This window comes from Lissotriton helveticus, chromosome 10 (assembly GCF_964261635.1).
Source record: "Lissotriton helveticus chromosome 10, aLisHel1.1, whole genome shotgun sequence".
In the NCBI taxonomy this organism is placed as follows: Eukaryota; Metazoa; Chordata; class Amphibia; order Caudata; family Salamandridae; genus Lissotriton; species Lissotriton helveticus.
Window position 1 is genome coordinate 182,747,637 of NC_136071.1, and position 23,375 is coordinate 182,771,011.

Here is a 23,375-nt window from a genome sequence, read left to right on the forward strand (position 1 = left end):
GGATTTGCACAACACTGATAAAACGCTTCTGAGGGATGCTTACATTGAAGCGGTTTGCAGAACTGAGGAGCTACCACATGATGTTATCCTATATCGCTGGGGTTGCACTTTTGGGAGAACCTCATTCTAGCTGTCATCCTAAGGAAGCACTCAGAGGAAAGGCTGCATTACTGTAGTCCTATAGCACCAAGGGGAGGAGATCAGATCCCTGGGGTCCCAGAGCACTGTAAATGCCCTGCTCTTATAAACTGCTGCACAAATTGCTAACAACCTATATTGCTAATGAAACACTCTTTGGAAAACTCACAGATTTGGAGTTCTGTAACACTGACTACCTACGGCTAGAAGGAGATTTCCACCCCAAGCATCAAGGTATTTTTATTTTGGGAATATGAACATTCTGTGACACTGCAGCACCGAAGAGGCTTTTGTATGAACCCCATCTTACTGGGTCCTATAGCCTTGAAAATGTGCTTCTCTGTGAAGGTGATATGATCTGGGATAAAGCTGGTTCTGGAAGATTACATGTCTGGTGACCTCTGGCACTGATAAGAACTCTGAAGTGAATGTGATAGTGGGGTTTGTACTACCTGAGATCCTAGCAAACTCAGAAGTAAAGTTGAAGGAAGGTCACAACGTGGGAGTAATAAGTCCTGACAAGACACCTCGAAGAAGCTCACAAAGCTGCAGTCTTTCAAAGGTGATGTGGAAGATTCAGAACTTTACCATCTCTATGTGACCTACTGTCTTTTACACTGCTGTTGGCACTGGCTGGGTGCTTATGCTGCCTCCATCCCTGACAAGTGGCTCTGTAGAGATTTAGAATGATTGTTGCCAGGACCGCTCCGCAGACTCCTGGTCTTTTTCCGGGATCAATCTACCTTGGAGGGTTGGTGACGATGTGACATTTATTTGTGTATTGCTGTCATTACTGACCATGATTTCTGTTGTGATGTGATGATGTGATACTCCTTGCCCATGATGCATGTCTCCGGAAGCTGCACAATGCCTGTCTGACCATGGTGTTGAGCATAGACTTCTAAACCAGTACCTTTTGGCAGGTGTGTCTGGCTACAACCTGGCGATACTTGCCATTTTTTGTCTGGTTTAGCTGTAATGATGACCTCAGGGTACATTGGGTGCCAAGTCTAATGTGTATGTGTTCTGCATTTGCAAGTCTTGTTTGTGTAAGTGGGCTGTTGTCTGTGTAGTAATAACTCTGTTCTTGGTGTGTTGTTGCTGCCGCCGCTAACTGAAGGCTTAAACAGCGTCTGCATGCCACCATGTGTGATTTAAACCAATGGTTCAAACTTTAGTAGCATAGCATAATATAACAGGTGTATTTGTAAAGCGCACGATTACCCGAAGGTGTCCAACTCAATGGTACTCATTTTCTCGACCTCAAATGGATGAAAGGCTTAGTGGACCCGCCGGGATTTGAACCTGTGACCATGAGGTCGAACACAGGCCCATGCAGTGGCTGCTTTAGTCCACTGAGCCACTAGACCCGGCTAACAGGACAAATAATTTTTTTTTGTTTAAACAGAGGACTGTTTGAGGATCTGATTGGCATTCTTTCGGTTAAGCAGCAACACCTCTGGTAGCAGTAATCTGAGATGCTCCCTCAACATGGTTTGCAGGACTAGAACAGTCTTTTTTCATTGTTCTGTTTCATAGAGTGATGCTAGTTTGCAGATTCCAGGATGTTCTGGAGCCTAAAGATAGATCACATGAAGTAAATGTAGGTAATATTATAGCTGTAGGCACACTATCTTCAAACCTTTCACTACTAGCTTTCATGAAAGGCTTTTGCTATAGGAGTCATTTCATTAAGGCCTAGTTCAAACAATGGACAATGAGGGTTGGAAACGGATACATTTTCTATATAATGCAGCCCGAACTGTCTCTAGTCATGGCTACATTTTTGGCAGCTAAGAGAGCTGAGGTTGAGCAATCAAGCCGTTTTCTGAAGATCAACAATCAAACGTTGAAGTCAAGCATTCAATTTTCTTCTTCTGGTTACAATGTCTGCAACTTAGCTGCTACATTTTATCGTCTTATAAGCGTACCTTGCTGGAACCACTGATACCAACATATATTGGTCATTTAACACAATAATTGTGAACCTCTTGGAAATTCACAGAATGACGGATACAAGAACAGCATCAATAGTTTTAATTTTGAGTGGTTCCCTGTCTATATTTAAGCTGGGCTGTACATAACCCTATCCCAGAATGTCATTTCAACTTCTGTCCAGTGTTGCACATTTCAATAAGTAAGTAAATAAATGTTTATTGTTTAGTTAGTTAAAACCATAACAATTTAAAAACCAATGTTCAACAAAACAGATAAAAAAAGAATTAAACAATGCATTCATTTCATCTCTGCTTGACACTCCTAAAATTTCATTGTTAAAATTCAGTGACCATAATTTCGTCCTTTTTTTTTTTCTTTGCCAAATTTCTGACCCTTTTAACAAAGCTTTGTAAATACTTTGAGGAATTTGATCAGTCAGTTGTGGGTCAGAAGGATTTAGGCACGCCATTATAGCAGCTCTACAGGACCTAATGCCTCTCTCATTTAAACTTTGTTTGAGGAGAATAGCTCGTTCATTGTACAATTTGTTGCATGTGCAAATTACATGAATGAAATCTTCTTTGTAGAAATTGCACAGCCGGCATGATTTAGGACCTGTATGCACCCAGGCTGGCTGATCCGCCAAAGATGGTAATTTTCCAAAACGTAGTGCCATTAGTTGCTTTTTTACGTTAATTGAGAATGTCCGATTCAAATATGACTCCGGTGCAAGAGACTTATAATTATTTATCACCATCCAAGCGTGCGACCTTAACCTAAATATATTTTTATCAGTTTGTGCTGAATGGATTTTTGATGCTTTGTTTATTGCTTGTTTGAAAGACTGGTACGGCAGGTTTTTATTCCATAAGTCTGTTGTACAGGTTATTGAGAGAGATTTGCATAAGTATTGATTAAATGGAGAGTTTCTATCCTCGTCTACTTCGGACCAAAGTGCTTCATTAATTTGTGATGTAGCTGCATTTTGTTTCAGGAGGTACCAGGTTTTCACTGTAGCATACATTCTCTCTATGTCTTCGTTTATTAAGCCAAATTCAAGACGGACCTGTGCCGGGGAGGCCGACCTTTGTATCTGAAATACTTTTTTATAGATTGAAACTATTAATTGATTTTAGACCTCACCGTCTTCACCCTGGAAGGCAGCGCTGGCATATGTTATAGTTGGAAGGATTTTCGCCTTAATTACTGCAAGCAACGGTTTGTATGAAGGACCCTTCAACTTTTTTGCCAGTAAACTGAAGGCAAATATGAGGGCACTGGTTCTCTGAGTCATACACCTTTTTTGTTCCGTATGGTTTTGTGAGTTGTCAATGTAGAATCCCAGGTACTTATATTTGTTTACCTCCTCTAGTTGGTTGCCGTTAAGCCAGATAGTCTGCTTACATCTCCGCTGACTCCCGATCACCATTGTTTTTGTCTTTGATGTATTTATTTCAAGTTTGTTTTCTGAAATATAAGCTGACGTTTCATTCAAACTTCTTTGAAGACCGATCTTTGTTTGACTCATTAGCACCACATCGTCGGTATATGAGAGAGGAGTGAGTACCAATTTACCTAGTTTCTGCGGATGAGTATTAGTGCAGTCCAGCCTTTGTGAAAGATCAGACATGAACAGATTAAAAAGGTGTGAGGCCAGAACACACCCTTGCTTGAGGCCTCTGGTCGTTATCAGCTTCCTTGATAGTCTGGACCCATCTTGATTCTTAACCATGTGTTAGAATAGAATAACAGAATACCTTTTAATAGCCTTTCAGGTATGTCCCATGCTCGCAGCTTTTTCCACAGGAGGTGACGATCAACACTATCAAAAGCTGAGGTAGAGATGTAGTTTCCTCTACTTACACTTGTTTGCTATTAGTGATAGTCCTAAGATGTTCGTTATCGTCCCTATACCTTGCCTGAAGCCTGTGTGGTTGACCGGGATAAGATTGAGATTATCAGACCAATCCTTCAGCTCTTCTAGAACGAGAGTGGCATAATATTTGGCTTCGACGTTCAGGAGGGCTATTAACCTATAGTTTGATGGGTTAGATCTCTCACCTCCTTTAAAAATAGGTGTCAATATCGAGCCTTGCCAGTTCGCTGGTATATAATTTAGGAGCTCTATTTCTTGGTATAGGTTAAAAAGATAATTGCCCCAGAACAATGTATCATGTTTGAAAATTGCTTGAGGGATTCCATTAGGGCCGGGAGCACCGTCACTTCGGCCTTTCTTAATTATACGTATAACTTCTTCGCTTGACAAGGACGAATGGCTTGTCGCTGTTATCGGGGAATGGATGCCGTTATTCCCCTGCGGCTTTCCTTTTTCCTCCGTTTGCTCTGTCCCTGCATCCTTTTTTTTTTTTTTTTTTCCTCTTTCTTGTGGGGAGTAATGACTTCTCCTGAGCTGAATAATTCGGTGACCCCTTTGGATTTGTCTTTTCCCTCAGCCAGAGCCTGGTTGTTTCCTTCGGGAGTATCTTGGGTAACTGTATCTATGAACCTTGTAGTTAAAAATTCAGCCCACTCGTATTCTTGAATATTCGATGATAATACATTCGCTGGTCTGTGCAATTTGTTTGATTACCCAAAACTGGTTTGAATTCGTTTTCTTAGAGCTACAAAGCAGTTCGGCCCAAAATGTATCATTGCTCATTCGTTTTTCTTCCCAAAGCTCTTTTTTAAAGAATTTCCTTAACTGCCGTACCCTCTCCCAGGCAGCTAGGTCAGGTACTGTTCTTTTTAACCTCCTGATTGTTTTTTTAAGTTTGCATTTCAAGGCTCGCAGCCCAGCCGTTGTTTTTTTTTTTAATCCGGATCTTTTTTTTTTTTTTACCATGAATTTTTGTCTGCTTATTTCCAGTCGGCATTAATGTAGTTAGATCCGCCGTAAATTTTACCCAAGCTTGAATTTTATTTTGGGCCCCTGCTTTACTAGCCGTTATCTTCATTTTTATCTTGGACTGTAGTGTTTCAATTGTGTCATTTGACCATTTTAGGCGTTTTAGGTCAACTGTGTGTATGTTTCCTTCAACTGTTGTGTTTACCTGATGTTTGGTGATTTTTAACCTGAAGTGTATGTGCTGGTAGGAATGATCACTCCTGGTTGTATACTCTATAGAGAAGTGGGAGAGGAGTGGCATCAGTGATACAGTCTTGATCTAGTCTTTCCCCCATGGAATGTATATTTCGGTGGAAAATCGTCTGATGTTCTGCCATTTATTACTCTTAGCCCAAGAAGCTCTAGAGCCTTTTCCAGCCCTTGGCCTACGTGATCCACTGTAGGTCTCATTGGCTGGTATTGCTGTGGAACATTCCAGAATATGTTGTCAGATACTAGCAAGTCATCTTCATCCGGGGTATGAATTAAGTTGGAGTTAAAGTCCCCTGTAAGTATCAAATCTCATAAGGGATAGGTACTCCTTATATTTGTGATAATTGCAATCAACTGAGTATTGTGGGCAGATTTTTTCCTTGCTAAGGGATGTACATATGTATTTTATCAGCAGGACGGTTTTTGTTCTACCCGCTGGCCCGGATGTTAGTTTGATTGGGAGAGGTGTGGCGCCGCGGCCAGGGCGACTGACGCTGGAAACTGGGGATCACGATCCCCGGCTCCGGCGGCAGGTTAGCCCAGCACCATGTGACTCTGGGCAATAGCTTGCTTAATCTTCCCGACGGCCCCCAGCGCCTAGAGACCCTTACGGGTGATTGTGCGCTTTACAAATGTGGATTATTTGATTATTTGAATGTTAGGTCCTGCTGAGGCCATCTGTTCAGTGTCGATTTTTAACTCTGTAGATATATAGACTGCCAGTCCCACTCTGGGCCGACCGTAAATTTTGGTTTTAATAGCTGGGACTGTATAATGTATATAATTTGTCAGAGGGAGATCTTCCAGTGCCCAAGTCTCCTGCAGTGCTATTATATCATATTTTTCCCAATTATTTGGTTGACACCCATTTTCTAGCCATTTGTTTGCCCCGGCTATGTTCCATGAGGGCATTTGTATGTTTCTTGAGTCTTGAGCGGCTGATGTCTTTTCCATCGGTCAATGGCATGAATTCGAACTTAGCACTCCTGGCAGCCAGCGCCAGTTGTCCTTAACCCCATCCTTTCTGGTTGCCTGATCGTTCTGTATGTCTCTCTTCAGTGCTATTGGAAGGTTGCTGCCTATAGCTCCTTTGAGAACTGTATGGTTGTTCGGCGTGATTTCTTTTTGGCTTTGTCCATAGCTCTTGTTGTTGTTAAAGTTGCTGGTTAAAGGGCCAGGCTAGCGAGGTATCGTTGGTCTTAACAGTTTAATTCCCCAAGCTTCAAATTGCGACTTGGAGTTCATAATATGCTGGACATCTACTTCAGTCTGCCAGGTTGTCAATGTTTGCTCCTTATTTTTTTGGCTTCCCTTTGCTATAAATTTTACTGCCAGTAAGTTCGATGAGGTCCGATAATTTAAAGCTGGAATATTTGCTGTTAATTTCAATATGTTCCCCCTATTCAGTATATCTTGAGGCCCTTTTGAGTCCTATTCTGGTGTTAGCAGTAGTTGCCGTTTCGGTAGCACATTGCAATGATCTGTCTGTAACATTGGTTCTTCTTCCTTGTTATCGACTATAATTTGTTTTTTATCATCTTTTATGTTTACGTATTGGGTCTTGTCTCCCAACGTAGTGTTTAGAACCTGTTTGTCGACCGACACAATGTTCTCCTGAAGGCGTCCTGCATTGTAGTTAGTTACTGATTCCTGATCCGAATTCCCTCGGATGTTCTCACCTATCTGTTTCAATTGGGGATTCATTAGATTTTTCACCATTGGATTAGTTTCACCAGGACCAAACACATAGGCCTTGGGGTTATCCATTATCAGTCCTTCCGACATGCTGTCTCCGAACTTTTGGATCTCCGGGTTTCAGTTTTTTATGTTCCGTTTTTGGCTCTCGCCGTCCGTCCTCACAAGTTTCCATAGTATAGTATTCCGTTTTTCTTTTTAGGTCTCGCCTGTCGATGCGCATGCGCATCGAGCTTGCGAGACTATTGCGGCTTAACCACTCTTTAACTAACAAGCAAGGAATCGTGGCGATTCCTTGCAGTGCCCGTGACTTTTAAGCTCAATGCGCATGTGCATTGAGCTTAAAAGCGCGTGCACATCAGTTCCCTCAGCCGCAATCGCCGTCTGTTCCCTCAGCCGCATTCCTCCGACACCTTTTGAAGTGAAGCTTAGCTTCACTTCAAAGGCCCCGGCTTCTTCACACCCACATGCCGCTCTCCCCGCTCCGCCCCCTCCCCTGCCCGCCGTGTGCATTTCTCCTCCACCCCCTCCCCACAGCAATGCCCTCCGTCTTGTTTTTTTTTTTTTTTTGCATTACCAGCTTTTCAGTCTTTTTCCTTTGGGGGGCCTGCTGTGTTGCTCCGGGTGTGTGATAGTAAGCTCGACTCCCCCACCCCTCCCGGCCCCGTGGTTCTCTCTGAATACAGTGGGTGGGATTCTGAAACTGTTTACGGTGTTCCCCACTTACCATAACACACCCCTAACCACAGTCTCTCCTAATGTCAGTTTTCCATGACTGTCTTCTGCCCCTAAAAAAATCACACAGTATTGCCTTCAAGGGGGTGTGCTGTTCCTCCTACATAATTCAAGACCGACTTCAGCCTCTCCTTTGTGTTAGCATAAGTTTGTGTCTTGTGGGTTTGCTCTTGGGAACCCATAGTTAGCTAAACACTGCTTTAAATTAAAACGCTGTTCATAGCAGTCCTGTTAATTTTGCGTTCGCTGGCATTGTAGGTAATTGCCTTTTAACATCTGTTTAGTGTGAAATGAAAGTGATGACGTGCCATATAGTTCTAAGGCGCATAAATCACTAAGATTGTGTTTTTTAAAAATGTTACCACCTTGCTTCTCATCCTTACTACTAATAGGCATGATAGAATCAGTATTCTTGATGTCAGCAATAAGTAATATTAGTTAAGTAATATAAATAAATTAGAGCTTTCTGATAAAGTTGCCTATCGGTATCTACACGGTGTGATGAATATGACTTGAAAAATGTAAGTAACAACTCTACAAATCGAAGGCATAGTGAAACCTTCCATCTCGATTTGTGTACTTGATTAATATTTGGGATTATTTTCTGGCTGCTTTGTTCGACTGGTGACATTCCCCAATACGATCTGACTGTCGTGCTTTGTTTAAATATCAAGTTATACAATTCACCTCGATCTCTTACCCGGCTCTTTCCCTCTCTCTGGGCTGAGTAAACTAGGATGCCCCTGGTGGCTGGCTCAGTACAGGTGGGCGGGCGGGCTCCATCTGACAGGCGGAAGCGCTGTTTGTTGGCACTACTACGCGCTTGCACTGCGCGGGCTGGTTATTCAGTAACACAAACAATGCCAGTGCTTGTTCATGCACAAACCTCTCCAAAGCGCGGCGCCGGTTTTTTGTGGTATGGGCGCAGGCTTCCCAGCATCGGCTCAATGCTGAGGGTGTGATATCACCCCCGTCCGGTCGCGCGCCTCGACCTCATTGTTAGGTGCCGCCATGTGAGACAGATGGAAGTCCTGCCGGAGGGTGGACTATTCTCCCCTTGCGGGGGTGTATACACAGCACCAGGCGCGTTTAGCGTAAGCCCTTTTTTAGTCTGCCCGACAGGTTTTTCCGCCTCTGCCCACAGCGGACTGTTGGGTCTCGTGTGACCGGGCGCCCATGCTAGTCATCAGCAGTGATATCACTTAATTGGCACGCTTAATCCCGTTCTGACTTCCCATAGCGGGACACAAAAGCTGAATTTATATGGTTGACTTCCACAGACATGTAATGTAAAAAACAAAAAAATATTTTATGATTGCGCACATTCTTGATTTGGAGATGATGGTACCTTAATTTTAGCATTTGCCTGCTAAACCTCCATCCACTTAAGTGCAAATCAATATGGTAATTAAATTCAGTATTTTTTATCAAAATCTATCTGTTGAAAGATTTTGGCATTTGTGGAAATCGTATTTCATCACGTGAATAATATAAAGCAGTGTTTTTAAATCCTTAAAGCTTATTTTAACATGCATGGCCTCGCGTTATACTATCTCTTTACACCTCCGCCAAAGATCTTTCAAGATATGACACCCTGCAATCATTTCACTCCAATGTGAGATTCTCATGTAAAGGATTCTCCAAGATGGCAGTTAAAACACATGCCTGCAGCTCTACCCCTTTTCTCTTCTGACCGAGACCTGGTTGCTAGTGGAACAATTTATCGCATGCTGCAGCGAACATGAAAATACCCGTGTGATTGGTCTTTTGGCCCTTAGGTTTGTTTCTGTTAATGGGAACTATGCTGGCCTTTTTAGAAGGTTACGTGAACGTTTTGGCTAGGTTTATTTGTTGTTGGACTATTTGGTCTGACTGCCGACCCTCACCCACCCCCACCCACCCTCACCCTCACTCACCCTCAACCCCTCACCCTCACCCTCACTCACCCTCAACCCCTCACCCACCCTCACCCACCCCCACCCACCCTCACCCTCACTCACCCTCAACCCCTCACCCTCACTCACCCTCAACCCCTCACCCTCACTCACCCTCAACCCCTCACCCTCACTCACCCTCAACCCCTCACCCTCACTCACCCTCACTCACCCTCAACCCCTCACCCTCACTCACCCTCACTCACCCTCACCCTCACTCACCCTCACCCACACTCACCCTCACCCACACTCACCCTCACCCTCACTCACCCACACTCACCCTCACCCTCACCCTCACTCACCCTCAACGCCTCACCCTCACTCACCCTCAACCCCTCAACCCCTCACCCTCACCCACCCTCAACCCTTCACCCTCAACCCCTCACTCACCCTCACTCTCACTCACCCTCACTCACCCTCAACCCCTCAGCCTCACCCTCACCCTCACTTACCCTCAACCCCTCACCCTCACTCACCCTCAACCCCTCAGCCTCACCCTCACCCTCACTTACCCTCAACCCCTCACCCTCACTCACCCTCAACCCCTCACCCTCAACCCCTCACCCTCACTCACCCTCACCCTCACTCACCCTCACCCCCTCACCCCCTCACCCTCACCCCCTCACCCTCAACCCCTCACCCTCAACCCCTCACCCTCAACCCCTCACCCTCAACCCCTCACCCTCAACCCCTCACCCTCAACCCCTCACCCTCAACCCCTCACCCTCAACCCCTCACCCTCAACCCCTCACCCTCAACCCCTCACCCTCAACCCCTCACCCTCAACCCCTCACCCTCAACCCCTCACCCTCAACCCCTCACCCTCAACCCCTCACCCTCAACCCCTCACCCTCAACCCCTCACCCTCAACCCCTCACCCTCAACCCCTCACCCTCAACCCCTCACCCTCAACCCCTCACCCTCAACCCCTCACCCTCACTCAGCCTCACTCAGCCTCACTCAGCCTCACTCAGCCTCACTCAGCCTCACTCAGCCTCACTCAGCCTCACTCAGCCTCACTCAGCCTCACTCAGCCTCACTCACCCTCAACCCCTCACTCACCCTCACTCACCCTCAACCCCTCACCCTCACTCACCCTCAACCCCTCACCCTCACTCACCCTCAACCCCTCACCCTCACTCACCCTCAACCCCTCACCCTCACTCACCCTCAACCCCTCACCCTCACTCACCCTCAACCCCTCACCCTCACTCACCCTCAACCCCTCACCCTCACCCTCACCCACCCTCAACCCCTCACCCTCAAACCCTCACAACACATATTGTGTTACAATAGGTGTCACATTTGCGAAAGATAAAACTATCTAGAGATGTAGCATAACGACCAGAGCTGCCATATAAGTCACGTAAATACAAAACATGTTGCATTCCAAATGCTATAGGTGCCACTCATCCATTTGCAAAACGAAAAATTTCAAACTCTTCTATTGCGAGACCTATTGCATTTTCAATGCTTGTTGTCTTTGGTTATTTGCAACCTTATTCCCCATAGTTTTTTGAACAAAGACATTGTGGGCTGTTGTGTTGCTAATCGTAGGTCCTAGTTGTTCGTAACTTATCAGATCGTCTTTGATGGAATCAATACCTTGCCCACTTTTGTTCTGTGGTTCTTTAGACTCCTTCGTCATTTGTTTATTACCGGTTATATTCCCTGCTCGAGTAAATTTTTTCTTCAGTCCATTTTTATTGTCTCCTTTTCTTTTCGTAGTCTTCTTTGGATCCCCAGGATTTATACTTGGTTCCAAATTTATCTCTCCACCTCTTCTGTTTTCTGATTAACTTCTGCTTGTATATCCTTATCTGCCATTTCTGGCTTATTGCTACTAGTCAGATGTTCTTCTGTAACACTGGTCAAGTATGTTGTTACATTGCTCGTCCTTGCTGGACAGAACATTGGATAAACCTTGGTTGTTAGCTGCGTCGTTAGTAGAGACGTTTTGTTCCTAGCTTTCCTGTCGACTTATTTTTGTTTCCGTGACATCTTTTGTTCTTTATTGCTTGTTTTATCCTGATTAATTGCTTCACTATTTCCAGTTGTTTGATAGTCTGTTTCAACTTTGCAAGGTACTGAGCTTAAATGGACTTGTATATTTTCTGCGTTAGGTTCTGTTGGTTCATCTTTTTTATCTCTCACTCCCAGAGTTGATTTATTGATTAGTATTATCTGTTCTAGAAGTGTTGGCAATAGACTTAATTTATCAATTATTGGGCTACATGCACACTGAACTGAATATTTTGCTTGAACTCTTGAAAGCAAATTATTCATGTTGTCCAGTTTGGTGTTAATCCCTGCAATTTGTATTGCTATAATGTTCATGAGGTCTATTTGTATGTCCATTTTGTCTGTTTGCATATTAAATGCCATTATTGTTGCCTGTAATGTTTTTAGTAAAGATTTAAAAATCTCAAAAAGGACTTTGATCATTAGCTGTCTCTCCTTGTTGAAGCTGCGATTTTAATTCTTGGTTGAATTTTTTATCTTGATTAAACTAATAACTAATATCATTAGTCTCCCTAAAGGGGTTATTATTGGTATTTGTTTGAGTAGTTTTTAATCCTTGTAAAGCCGTGTTTAATCCTTGTAAAGCCGTGTTATCTTGAGAGTTAACGTAACGCTTTCCCCCCCATTGGGGCGCTTGTTTAAAAAACTGATGTTTGCATAATGTCTTTAGTTGGTGCCGACGTTGTTTCAATCTGCCAAGGGTTATTCATGCCTTCTCGGTCATCTTGGTCCGCCTGATGGACCTGTGCGGCTATCTGTAACCTTGTTATTCTTACGTTATTAATTACTGGCTTGGGGATAGAGGACGTATGGTTTCCTTGAGGTGTTTTGAAGATTGTTGTTGGGGAGTAAGATTTTTCCCTGTAACTAAGCACTTTTTAGGTTTTGCCTAGCGAAAGCTGCGCTCTGCGCAGCTTTTCGCGCAGGCGAAATCCTGTTGAGAACTGTAGGGTGCTTTGGGTCGGCCCTCGTCATTGATTGGCTGGCTCCGTAAACGGAGCCTTGCCATTGGACGAGGGGCCTGTCCGTCAATGCCGGACCAGACACGGGGGCGTTCCTGACATTCTTTCCCTTTTGCCGATGTCACGCGACGCCGGGAACGCCCCCGAGTCTGGTCCGGCATTGCCGGGACCTGCGTTTGCTGAAGTGTCGGGTTTCTTTGCTAAAATTTAGGATTTGCACTCAGGAGAAATGTAAAGAAGATAGAGGGGTGGAGTGTAACTAAAGTGTGATGTGCGCAAAGAAAACACTGTTGTGCTTGTGATAAATTAATTAAAAAATAATATTACTAATCAAGCTGCTCGTAAATAGAAGTAACGTATTACTCTCCATCACCACTCCCCAGTGCAAGATAATGTGCTAGATTAAATGGTATCGAGACTCTTGCCGCTAACCCAAAGATTCCACTTTGTACTTCAATTACTGAAATACTTAGCAAGGCTGAAACTACAAGAGACAACACAACCTCAATTAATATTGAGCACAAGCTCCAAAAACAAACAGTCAGAAAGTTACGATCTGGCAGCCTCCACCGCCCGAGTGTGAGAAGACGCTTCTCGATATCTGCGACTGAGCCTCTCGTTTGCCCCACGTTTAAAGTAAAAGGGTGAAGTTTGTGTTCTGAAATAAGCAAAAGTGAATGTACTGTCAAACTTCCCTTCAAGCAGAAGTTAATCGCCACAGATCTTCGCGTATCGGTAAAATTTACCACGAACAACGCCGTGAGAGATCCTCAGTGTTCACACTCCGAAGCCTACAATGTACGCAGTGACGTCTGCGGTACATGAGCCGTTTTAAAAGAGCCCGACCAGTGTCAAAGAGTCGACTTGCTACAAAACTATTGTGCCGCGTCTCCATGCACAAAGAGACAGCCATCCGTGCAGCCCTCCCCGGACCAGAGACACTTTCTGCGTTCTAGCGTCCGACCGCACAGCAAGAAGGTGAGGAAGGAACCCACCGCCGGAGTAAACAGCGCCAGAGGCAGAGGTAAGGGAGTTATTAAACCCCCAACAAAGGCAAAACCATTGCATTGTAAATGCTTGTTGATTGTGGTTTTGCGAACCTACTGATTGGTTCATATGGTCTAATCTTTCTTCATCAGTGTTGTGTGTTGTCCGCACTTTTTGTCCTGTCATCTTGAAGATGTTCATTGCTCAGGCATATATCCTCTTTAAACCTCATGCCTAAACTGGCTTCATTAATCAATTCCGCCTTTGCCGCCTGATTTAAACCAGGCTTATCCGTGTTCTTGGTCGATTTTTGCATAAACCATGGATTGATAGTACAATTTAAATTTTGTGTCAATTTGTTTTGTGTCTTATTTTTTCCATTCGAAGGCGAAGAGACTGTCTGGGGAGCAAGAGGAGTCATGAGGCCTGGAATCTCCGCTGATGTAGAGTAGATGGCTGCTCCAGGGTCTTTAAGTAATGAAAATCTGTCACTCGAGGCGGGCTTCCTTTAGGTGCCTTCCTCTATGTTTCTGAACATTGTTATTAGTGGCGATATTAGTGGGCTTTTTTGCTTGAGATCGCAACCTTCTGATTTAGACGATTGCTTTTTTTATTTTTTTTACTTAGCTTTTCGCTCTTGGCCTTCTGGGTTGGAGTCTGTCTGACTCTTCCTGATCTCATTTCTCTAGTTTCCTTTGCACCACCTTTGGATGCAGCCGAGTGTGAGGGACCTGTTGCCCAACTGCCCTTTGGGCGCCTGCGGCCGCCTGTCCTCATGGCCTACAGGCGGCAGGCGGGTTGCTTTAGTGGTTATAGTGCAGCTCTGAGGAACTGAGTAACTGTAGGCTACGGGCTATGGGCACTATGGCTTGCTGGCTTGCTTGCTTGCTGTGCAAGGGGGCCGGGGGCCGATATCCTCGCCCCTGTGCTCTGAATCTTGTGGCCACCTGTAGGCTACGGGCTATGGGCACTATGGCTTGCTGGCTTGCTTGCTTGCTGTGCAAGGGGGCCGGGGGCCGATATCCTCGCCCCTGTGCTCTGAATCTTGTGGCCACCTGTTGATGCTGTTAATACTGAAGGTGCCTCCACCGTACGGTTGGCTCAGAACCGGAGTCAGCCTTGGGAGCACAGGCTGTAGCACAGGCTATATTGAGAGTTGCAAGAGTTGCAAAAGATGATTAGACATTAAAGGAATTTGCAATGCTGTAGCAGCTCTGTGGCAGCTCTGTGGCTCAATAGCAACTTCAATGATGACCTTCGCAGAAACCTGCCACAGGTATTATAATTTTGACCAGCGGAGAGAAGATTAAAATGGAGGCTAGGCAGCAGCGGATACTGTATGAGTCAGTGCGCTTTGCGGCTCATAGTTAACACACTCTCCCCTCCGTACCTCTTTCACTTTTTCTGCGGGCAGGGCAGGTAAAGGCAGTTAGAGGCAGGTAGAGGCGAGGAGAGGGCGGCTCACCGTGTTTTTCTCTTACTGCTGGCTTTGTCAGGGGAGTCTCCGCGAGACACAAGAGCACGGCGGAATGCAGCAGCAGCTGTTATGAGCTCCAAGTCAGGAATCAAGTCACGTGCGAACAGGCAGCCCTTCGGGTCTCTACTGCTCCGTTCCGCAGCCGCTCTCACTGTGCTCCATACTCCGGTCACTGGCCTCCGTGCTCCGAGCCCTACACTTCGCTTTCCCCTGGACACCGCTCTCTCCTCCAAACACCGGCACCAGGATCCGAGCTCCAAACGTCGCTCCAAACGCCGCTCACTGTACTCCACAGTCCACAATCCACTGGTAACAGGAAACAGGAAGCAGATAGGACATTTCAATAGTAAATGGTTATTTAATACAAAGTATTTGTTTTTCACCTATGTATTCTCTTTTTTTATTGGCTAGCACATTCTTCCTTGTTAGTTGAGCATAATGTTGTAAGCTAAATGAAGAAATCATGTGACTGGAGTTTCTGTCTGCAAGTAGCTCTGAGGTACTTGACTTGCTACTAAGCAAGGTAAGGTTATGTATATGTTTAATGGACACTATTTTTGAGCATTTCCAATAGACCTTTTATTTGAAGTGGTACAAACTCTTTTTATTCAGATTAGTTGAACTGTAAAAAGAAATGGGAACATAATTGCCTATTAAATCATTATCTACTTTGGTGAAAGTGAATGTTGAGGTTTTTGTTGTAGTGAAAGAAGTAAAGGGCAAGGGCTACCCAAATGAAGTCTTGCACATTGAATATAATTTCAAAATGTTATATATATTATACCCTGATATGAGACTGCAAGCACTGATTTACTGGGCAAAAAATAATAGTTATGCCAGAACTCCCACAAGGACCAAATAGTGGTGATGTAAATACTTATATTCTTATAGTTGTGCAAAGATTCTATCCACGGATACTGTGTGTGTTTGTTTGTGTGTGTGTGTGTGTGTGTGTATATATATATATATATATATATATATATATATATATATATATATATATATATATATATACACACACACGCTCACAAAAGAAGCAGAGAACTCTGGGTAGTCCAGTTTAGGTGGAAAGCAGCTCCTGTATGGAGTGCTCTAAACACCATTGACATTCTAAATTTTCTCACTTCAAGTGTCTGCTTTTTTATCAGTCTTTAAGCACAGGATTAGCACCTTGCCATCCATGCCGAGATAGAAAGGGACAAAGTATTTTTCCAATTCTACAGCAAAGTCTTTAAGCATAAGATTAGCACAGTGCTATCCATGCCGAGCTGTAAACTGACCAAAGCCATTTACCACTCCAGGCACAGTATTAAAACTTTCGATTGGTAAACTACCATCCAAGCCAACCTGAAATTAATAAAAGCAACCCCTGACACTTGTTTCGCTCTCAGAGCTCTTCAGTGAGGTATAGCTTTGCCCAGTCACAAGGAAGCCCCCAGTATAAGTCAAAACCAAACCCTTTCAGGCATAGAGTGACAAATAAATTATGCAAAAAAGAAGCATAGAACTCTGGGTAGCTCTCAAGTTTAGGTGGAAAGCAGCTCCTGTATAGAGCACTCTCAACACCAGCGACGCACTACGTTTGCTCACCCTAAATGTCTGCTATTCTACGTATTTCCTAGTTTTTTAATTCTATGTCCGAACTATAGCATCCCTGTAACCTTTGTTTTTTCAGTGTGTATGTATATATATATATATATATGTATGTATATATATATATATGATAAAAAAAGAACACGTACCATATATACAGCACATGTATGATCATGTAGTATTTAATAATTGATAAGAAACATATAAATCTTAAGTTCTTCAAGAGTTTTTTGTGATGCAGATTTCATCCAATATAAATAAACTTTCTTTTTAATTCATTTACTGATACAGATCTTTCTCTCTCGCTCTCTTGGTTCAGCAATAAAAAAAAAAGAAGAAAGTGGCGCCCGTGCCATTCCACACAAATGTTTAAAAATGTATGTACATACACAATCATACATGCACATGCCTACAGAAGACGCAGCAGCTGAGCCATTGCACATTTTTTTATTCTTTCTTATTTTACCCCTTGTTGCACAGTATTGGAAAAGCCAATAGATTAACAATTTGTGCCCTGTTGGCTTTGTCAATGCTTGTTTCATTTGGCGAGGGCCTGGAAACCTCCACCCCATTGTGTTGTAAAAACCCATGGCAAAACAAGCATAGACAAAATGAAAAGGCTGGCAGTCAATCCCAGACCAATTTTTGCAGAGGCCCGTTTGTATTTTATTTAGAATATTCTCCTCATGGCTTGGAGTGAACATGAGAGTTCAATTTGAGTGTTCCAAAAAAATAAATAACATATTCATTGTTAAATGATTGGATCACTTGGGTGTTCTAATTCATTTATTATGCTTTTTTCGATCGCAATGGGTGTTCTGGATCAAACCTAAAAATTGAAGAAGAAAAAGATAGATTAACAATTATCTTATCATTTTCTTTTATAATTTTTTTCCATTATCCAGCACTAACTGCCAGTAACGCCTATAAGCAATGCTGCGCAGTGAATGAACGATTAGATGCAAATGTATGTTTTATTCTGTGTAACGTTCATTGGATACTTATGATCAGTGTTTTTATGTAATTTGAATAGTCTCCTTCGTAGATTGTACAACTAATCAGAACTGTAACTCTCTTTTTGGAGAAAGCTTAATAGTTCAACAATGTGGTCTAGTGCTTCAGCTTTATGGGGGACTCCTATTTCATTGTGTTTTTATTTTGGTTCAGAAAAAGGAACATGCCCAAGGTAAAGCGAAGCAGGAAGGCGCCACCAGATGGGTGGGAGCTCATCGAACCGACTTTGGATGAGTTGGACCAGAAAATGAGAGAAGGTGAGCAGTCAGTTTTGTCATAACCTCGTAGTCGACGTTTCTGCTTTGATTTTAGTCAACCACTGGTTTTGCAGGTCTCCAATGGTTTATAAATAAGGCTCCTGCTTTGTCCTTTGTACTCTTTTTACTGCTAATCAATGACCGGAAACAATTTATTTCCGGGCTTATGTTAATTTATAATGATTCTCCTTGCAGTCATTCATGACCGTCAGGCTAATATTTCAGCATGGGAAGTTAAAATATAAAAAGGAAAAGTAGTTTCTTGGATAGCTTTTGATTGTGTTCATGTATTTTTACTGCAATGCTGGAGTGTATTGCTGTAAGTGGTGTTCTTGCTTATTCCCTCTAATACACAACCAGTACTAACTGGGACTGTACTTTTAATGGTTAACTATAGATGGACATGTACTAGTTTTACATACTGCTTTCATACATAAAATAAACATGGATACATACTGACGAGAAAAGTAAATAAATTAATATGTTATTCCGTAAACCAGCAGCCCCAGTGATAACTCCTAGTCATGTGTTGTATTCATTTAGAATTTTAGCTAAAGAATTGAAAACAACATGTAAAAAAATGCAGATCATTCAAGGCGACCATCTGGGCTGTTGCTTCTTTTTGGAGGCCAGAATGTTGTGCTCCTGAATCTCGCCAGTCTTCGCTTTGAGACAGTGACAGTCTTTTCAGTCCCAAATTCCCACCATAAAATTTTGGCATTTGGAGTCCATGCCTAACCGGACACACTCCATCTTCTGGTAACTGATACGGACCTGGGTATCCTGAATGTACATGGAAAAGTTTCAAAAGCGTTCATGCTCAAAATACACTGGACGAGACTGATGGAAATCTCCTGGTTAATCCCTCCTGTGCATTTACAAAAATCTAGAGAAGTGCAAAGACATACTGCTGGATAGTGAGATACAGCCATTTTTTGTGCTCTGGAAATCTCACTTGTCAAAAGGGCATTGTGTACATTTTCTTTTTTCAAGCCTTCATTAGAATGTGCACAGGGTCCCAAATATTGCAGCTTGCATTCAAATTTCCATAGGGATGTTTTTGTAAAGGATAACATGGGGAGAAAATATTCAAGGTGGACTAATAGCAAATTGGCATTGAAGTACCAGCCATCAAGTATCATATTTCTATTTGGAGAAATGTATTTACTGGTTAGTCTAAACGATTACAGAAAATGTTAACATTAAAAAATAAAACAAAGTCTCTGTTTATGAACTCCATGCAGCCAAATGGTCTGCCTTTGACATGAACACTGAAATTACAATGATCGCTAATCACAATAGTACTGCCTTCCCATTAACATAACTGGCAGTCTCTGATACCCATGAAATTACAACATTGACTTAAGATTTGTTCAGCATGCTGCGTGAATTTGACGAACCGAGCAATACATTGTGGTTTACTATCTTCCATGGTGAATCTAATTGCTTGATTGCATGGTCGAAATTTAATTGAGATTAATGCAGGATACATCCATGTCCTTCACAAAATTAGGAGCTATCTACATATCTAAACAGTATGCCCTAAAGAGTCAAGTTTATAATCAAGAGTCTGCACGTTCTGATGGTTGAGTGTTAAATTCCATTATATTAAATAAGCTCAGGGCCTACAGGACTTATCAACTGGCCAAGCTCGATGGGTTTTGCTGTTTGGCTTTATCATGGATCTAACATTGGTAATGTTCTTAGTTATACACAATTATGGTACTTGGTTTTCATTGATTCTTCCTTGTTTAGGCTCACTTTGGTACCAAGCTAGTTCATTCTGATTTTAACCTTTTCTTACATTTATGACGGAATGACCATGGCCTGTGGGTATTGTCAACGGTGGACACAGTCTCACCTCAAGCAATTCAGCAAAGTATGGTAAAACAATGGTATTATTCTCTGATAAGATTGTAATTGGATTTATATAATGCTTACTACCCCTTACGAGGTGTTGAAGTGCTTTACTGCTAGTAGCACTCTACTCCGGAACCCAAGGTTAGTGGTTATTGCGATTAGTCATGTGCTTTCAAGAAAAATGGTAGTCATTTACTCCAATTACGTTGTGATATATTAAAACCAGGTAGGTGAGATCATTAGTGGGGGCTACGTGATGTCAGGTGAATGAGTGGTGAGATAGATAGGTTGGCAGAGATTAGGTCATGTTAGATGACGGGGTTAGCGTTTTAAAGAGAAGTGGTTCTGATCAATGAAATGAGGTATGAGCCTGTTTCAGAATTACAAGGAGGACTGAAACAGGCAGGTGTGGGACAGAGGGGGCTATTCTCAGAAATAGAAGATCTGCAGAAGATAGAAGGTAAGAAGAGGGTCACTGAAGAAAGAAAGGAGAGGATTCAAGCAGGAGTAACTCAAGGTTAATATTTCATGCCGGGTTTAGGACAGGGGTCTCAAACTAAAGCCCGCTACATTTGATCCAACCCCAGAGTCAGCCTGGCTTTAAGATCGTATCTGGCTCTCAGAGTCAGCATGGCTATAATACGCCGCTGCTCTCCGACAGCGGCTTCAACTGCAATACACTATTGGATTTTTACTTGTACAGAGTAAATGAAATAGTTAATTGTTATGTTTTATTGAAGGAACACAGAAACTGAAGGACAGAGGAAAGTACCGTATACTGGAGAGTAACGCAAGTCACGGGCCCGTGAGCTGTGAGCGCCTTATTTGCTGAATGACATTTGTGAAATTGGAGGAACAATCCAATGTGGAGTTGAATTAGAATGAATATTAGCCAGCCCACATAGTAAAGGTTAATCACTGCTTCTGTGAACACCAGTTTCTGGGACCCGGGCTGCCTTTAAGGCAGTGAGGTTGCACTGGGTGCTGACCTGGAGGGGAGGCACTTACCTCAGGGGGGCGCTGTGTTGAGCACATTTAAAAACACCTGCTACAGAGTTCCTTGTACGTCTAGATTTTAGGCAGCAATAAACTTGTCAAGATAACTCTTGTGATTAATGTTCTTGCTAGAGAAAGGAAGATCGCAGTTTTGTCTAGTGACAGTTCTGATTCGCCATAAAGTAGTGCAGGGGGTTAATATGCCTGCTGCAAAGAACAGATCTGTATTTTATGTGGACGGCTGAGTGGATTAGTAAAACCAGCCTTTACCAGAGCTTTAAACAGACCCCCCAGGATATAGCGGCATGGATTCGCAAATTTAGCGGCACAAATATGGAAATTTAGCGGCACAAATATGGAAATTTAGCGGCATTTTAGCGGCACTTTATTTTACTCATAATCATTCATTTTCAGCCTTAAATCAATGAAAACTGTTTTATCAGAGTATTCCACTTTGAATAGGCAACCTGGAATATGGAATAGAGGAAGCAGCCCACAGGTGAAGGCTGTTATCCCTTGGAATTGCAGTTCTTCATCTGCAGTTGGGCTATGCCGGTGTGACCCAGTTACCAGCATCACTGCCTCCTGTAATTATATCATAGCACCGGCCATACCATTACCCCCCACACTTGTGCTCTGCTGTAAGGTAATCTGCATTTAGGTAGAGAAAAAGGTTGCTCACGCATAAAGGTTGGGCACTGGCATAGGTCTTGGGCTAGAATGGGGTCATGAGGCTGCTAGTCCAGCTATATAGTCTGCAGCTGACCACGAAAATGCCAGCGCACCCCGAGGGTGAGGAGAGTGGCACTGCTAAGGATGGTCTTTGCGCTCACAGCAGTCTCCTTCCTCGATTGAATTATACATACTGTTGTATTCCTTTATCTGGCGCTCTGTAAACCAAGCCTTCAATTGTTAAAATTACAGGGATACACCCAACATATTCCCGCCTGCATTAAAGCAATAATAATTCATTTGAGAAGCGCAGCGCATTCGGACCTCACGGAGAATGAAGAGTTTTATTATCGAACTAATAGGCCTCTTTTTTTTCAATTACATGTCGCTTTTTAGTTTCTTTTTCTAACAAACCCAACTTATTAACTCCGACTTTCCAGCCTCAGAAGGGAAGTGCTCCCTACAGTTTCATCTCCATTTTTTCCGGTGATGAGATAAGTGCTCACGGCAGAGGTTCTGGGGATTTCATTTTCGAACCCATTTCAAGAAACAAGCGACGCACGGGTGACTTGTAACTGCTGCTGGAACCCAGAGGCACAAAGGAAGGAAGCTGCAGGTCAGAGCCAGCCCTAATAGACACATCAAATATTGCCTTAAATATTACACAACTAATTTCTTTTTTTAGGAAGTCGCAGCTATGGCAACCGCTGCTGCTCATATTAATTTATGCAACTCGATTTCTGAGGCACAAAAAAGAAACTTAAGCAGGCGTGCAACACCCATTGCCCCCCCCCACCCCCTCCCCGTTGTGTTTGTCAGCCCGGGCTGATAGAGCTTTGCAGACTGGCGAGCATCAAATTACAGCCGCACTTACAGTACTTAACATGTCTTTAAAAGACCATTACTTGCATGATGTGTTGAAAGCAGCGTGCGCTCGCTTCTCCCAAACATGCCTTTTTATATTCAGGGTGGAAGTCACATTAAATACAAACAACCCTTGCGACTGAAGATAATTATCAGAACCCCCAGGATACAGCGGCTTTTGTTAAAATGCCGCGATTTCTACAAAAGTGCCGATTTCGCGGGCACTTTAGTAAAAATCGCGGCATTTTAACAAAAGTGCCGTTTTCGCGGCAAATCGCGAAATCGCGATATCCTGGAGGGTCTGTTTAAACAAATTAAATGTATTTGGGAGCGGGCTATAGAGACATGAGGGGCACTTTTGCCAACTTTACTAGGTCCAAAATCGCGATGAAGTCGCATCTACTATACCACCAATGTCCATTAAGGACTCCTTTACTTTAGCATTGTCTTCTTAAAATTAAACTACAATTGGTGAATGCCAGTTGCAAATCGCTCGGCTGCTAATTTGCAAACTTTGCTCGATCCCAAGTAAGCCGATGCACAATTTGTATGCACTTTTTTGCAGGGCGTTCATGGCTAGGTCCCTGATCACCTTTTTCACTTTACTTATTCAGCCGATCTCATCAGTGTGTACGCTATGTTTCACTCTAACATGAAAGCACATGCAGGCACTAGGTGGGAACGTCTTGTGGCACACCCATAGTAGTAGGGCTTACACATGCACAGGGAGTGCCACAGAAATATTAGAATGGATTAAAAACTTTTTTTTTCTTTGTAATAATCCCATTTCTCTTTTGCTGTGAATCCTATGCGGATTCCAAAAAGATCCAAGTAAAACGTATTAATTCATTCAATTTTTATTCATATAAAAAAAATTTGGTCCATGAATATTTGCAAAATATACTATGTGACCCACGTACTAAAAAATGTGGCTACCCCTGGTTTAGGATTATAGTGGAGAAGACTTTCTTAGTTAGCAAGCAATTGGAGAATGTAAGCTGCAGACAGAAACCTCGTTATACATAGTGCTAAATATCTGGGGCAGACAACGTAAACAAGTGAGTCTGAGTGTACACATCATTTAAACCTTAAAAACCCTAGCCTGGAGTGGCCTATGACAACCCGTTAAAACAT

General features: G+C 43.1%; 1 protein-coding gene across 2 annotated transcripts in view; it reads left to right on the plus strand.

Moving 5' to 3' along the window:
• The window catches only part of BUD31 (BUD31 spliceosome associated protein), a 66,471-nt gene that overhangs the window by 1,990 nt on the left and 41,106 nt on the right, over positions 1 to 23,375 (plus strand). For both annotated transcript variants that reach the window (XM_078665056.1, XM_078665055.1), the window contains one exon: positions 17,746 to 17,849. In XM_078665056.1, coding sequence (XP_078521182.1) covers positions 17,756 to 17,849 — 94 coding nt within the window. In that variant the 5' untranslated portion in view covers positions 17,746 to 17,755. The remainder of the gene's footprint in view (positions 1 to 17,745; positions 17,850 to 23,375) is intronic.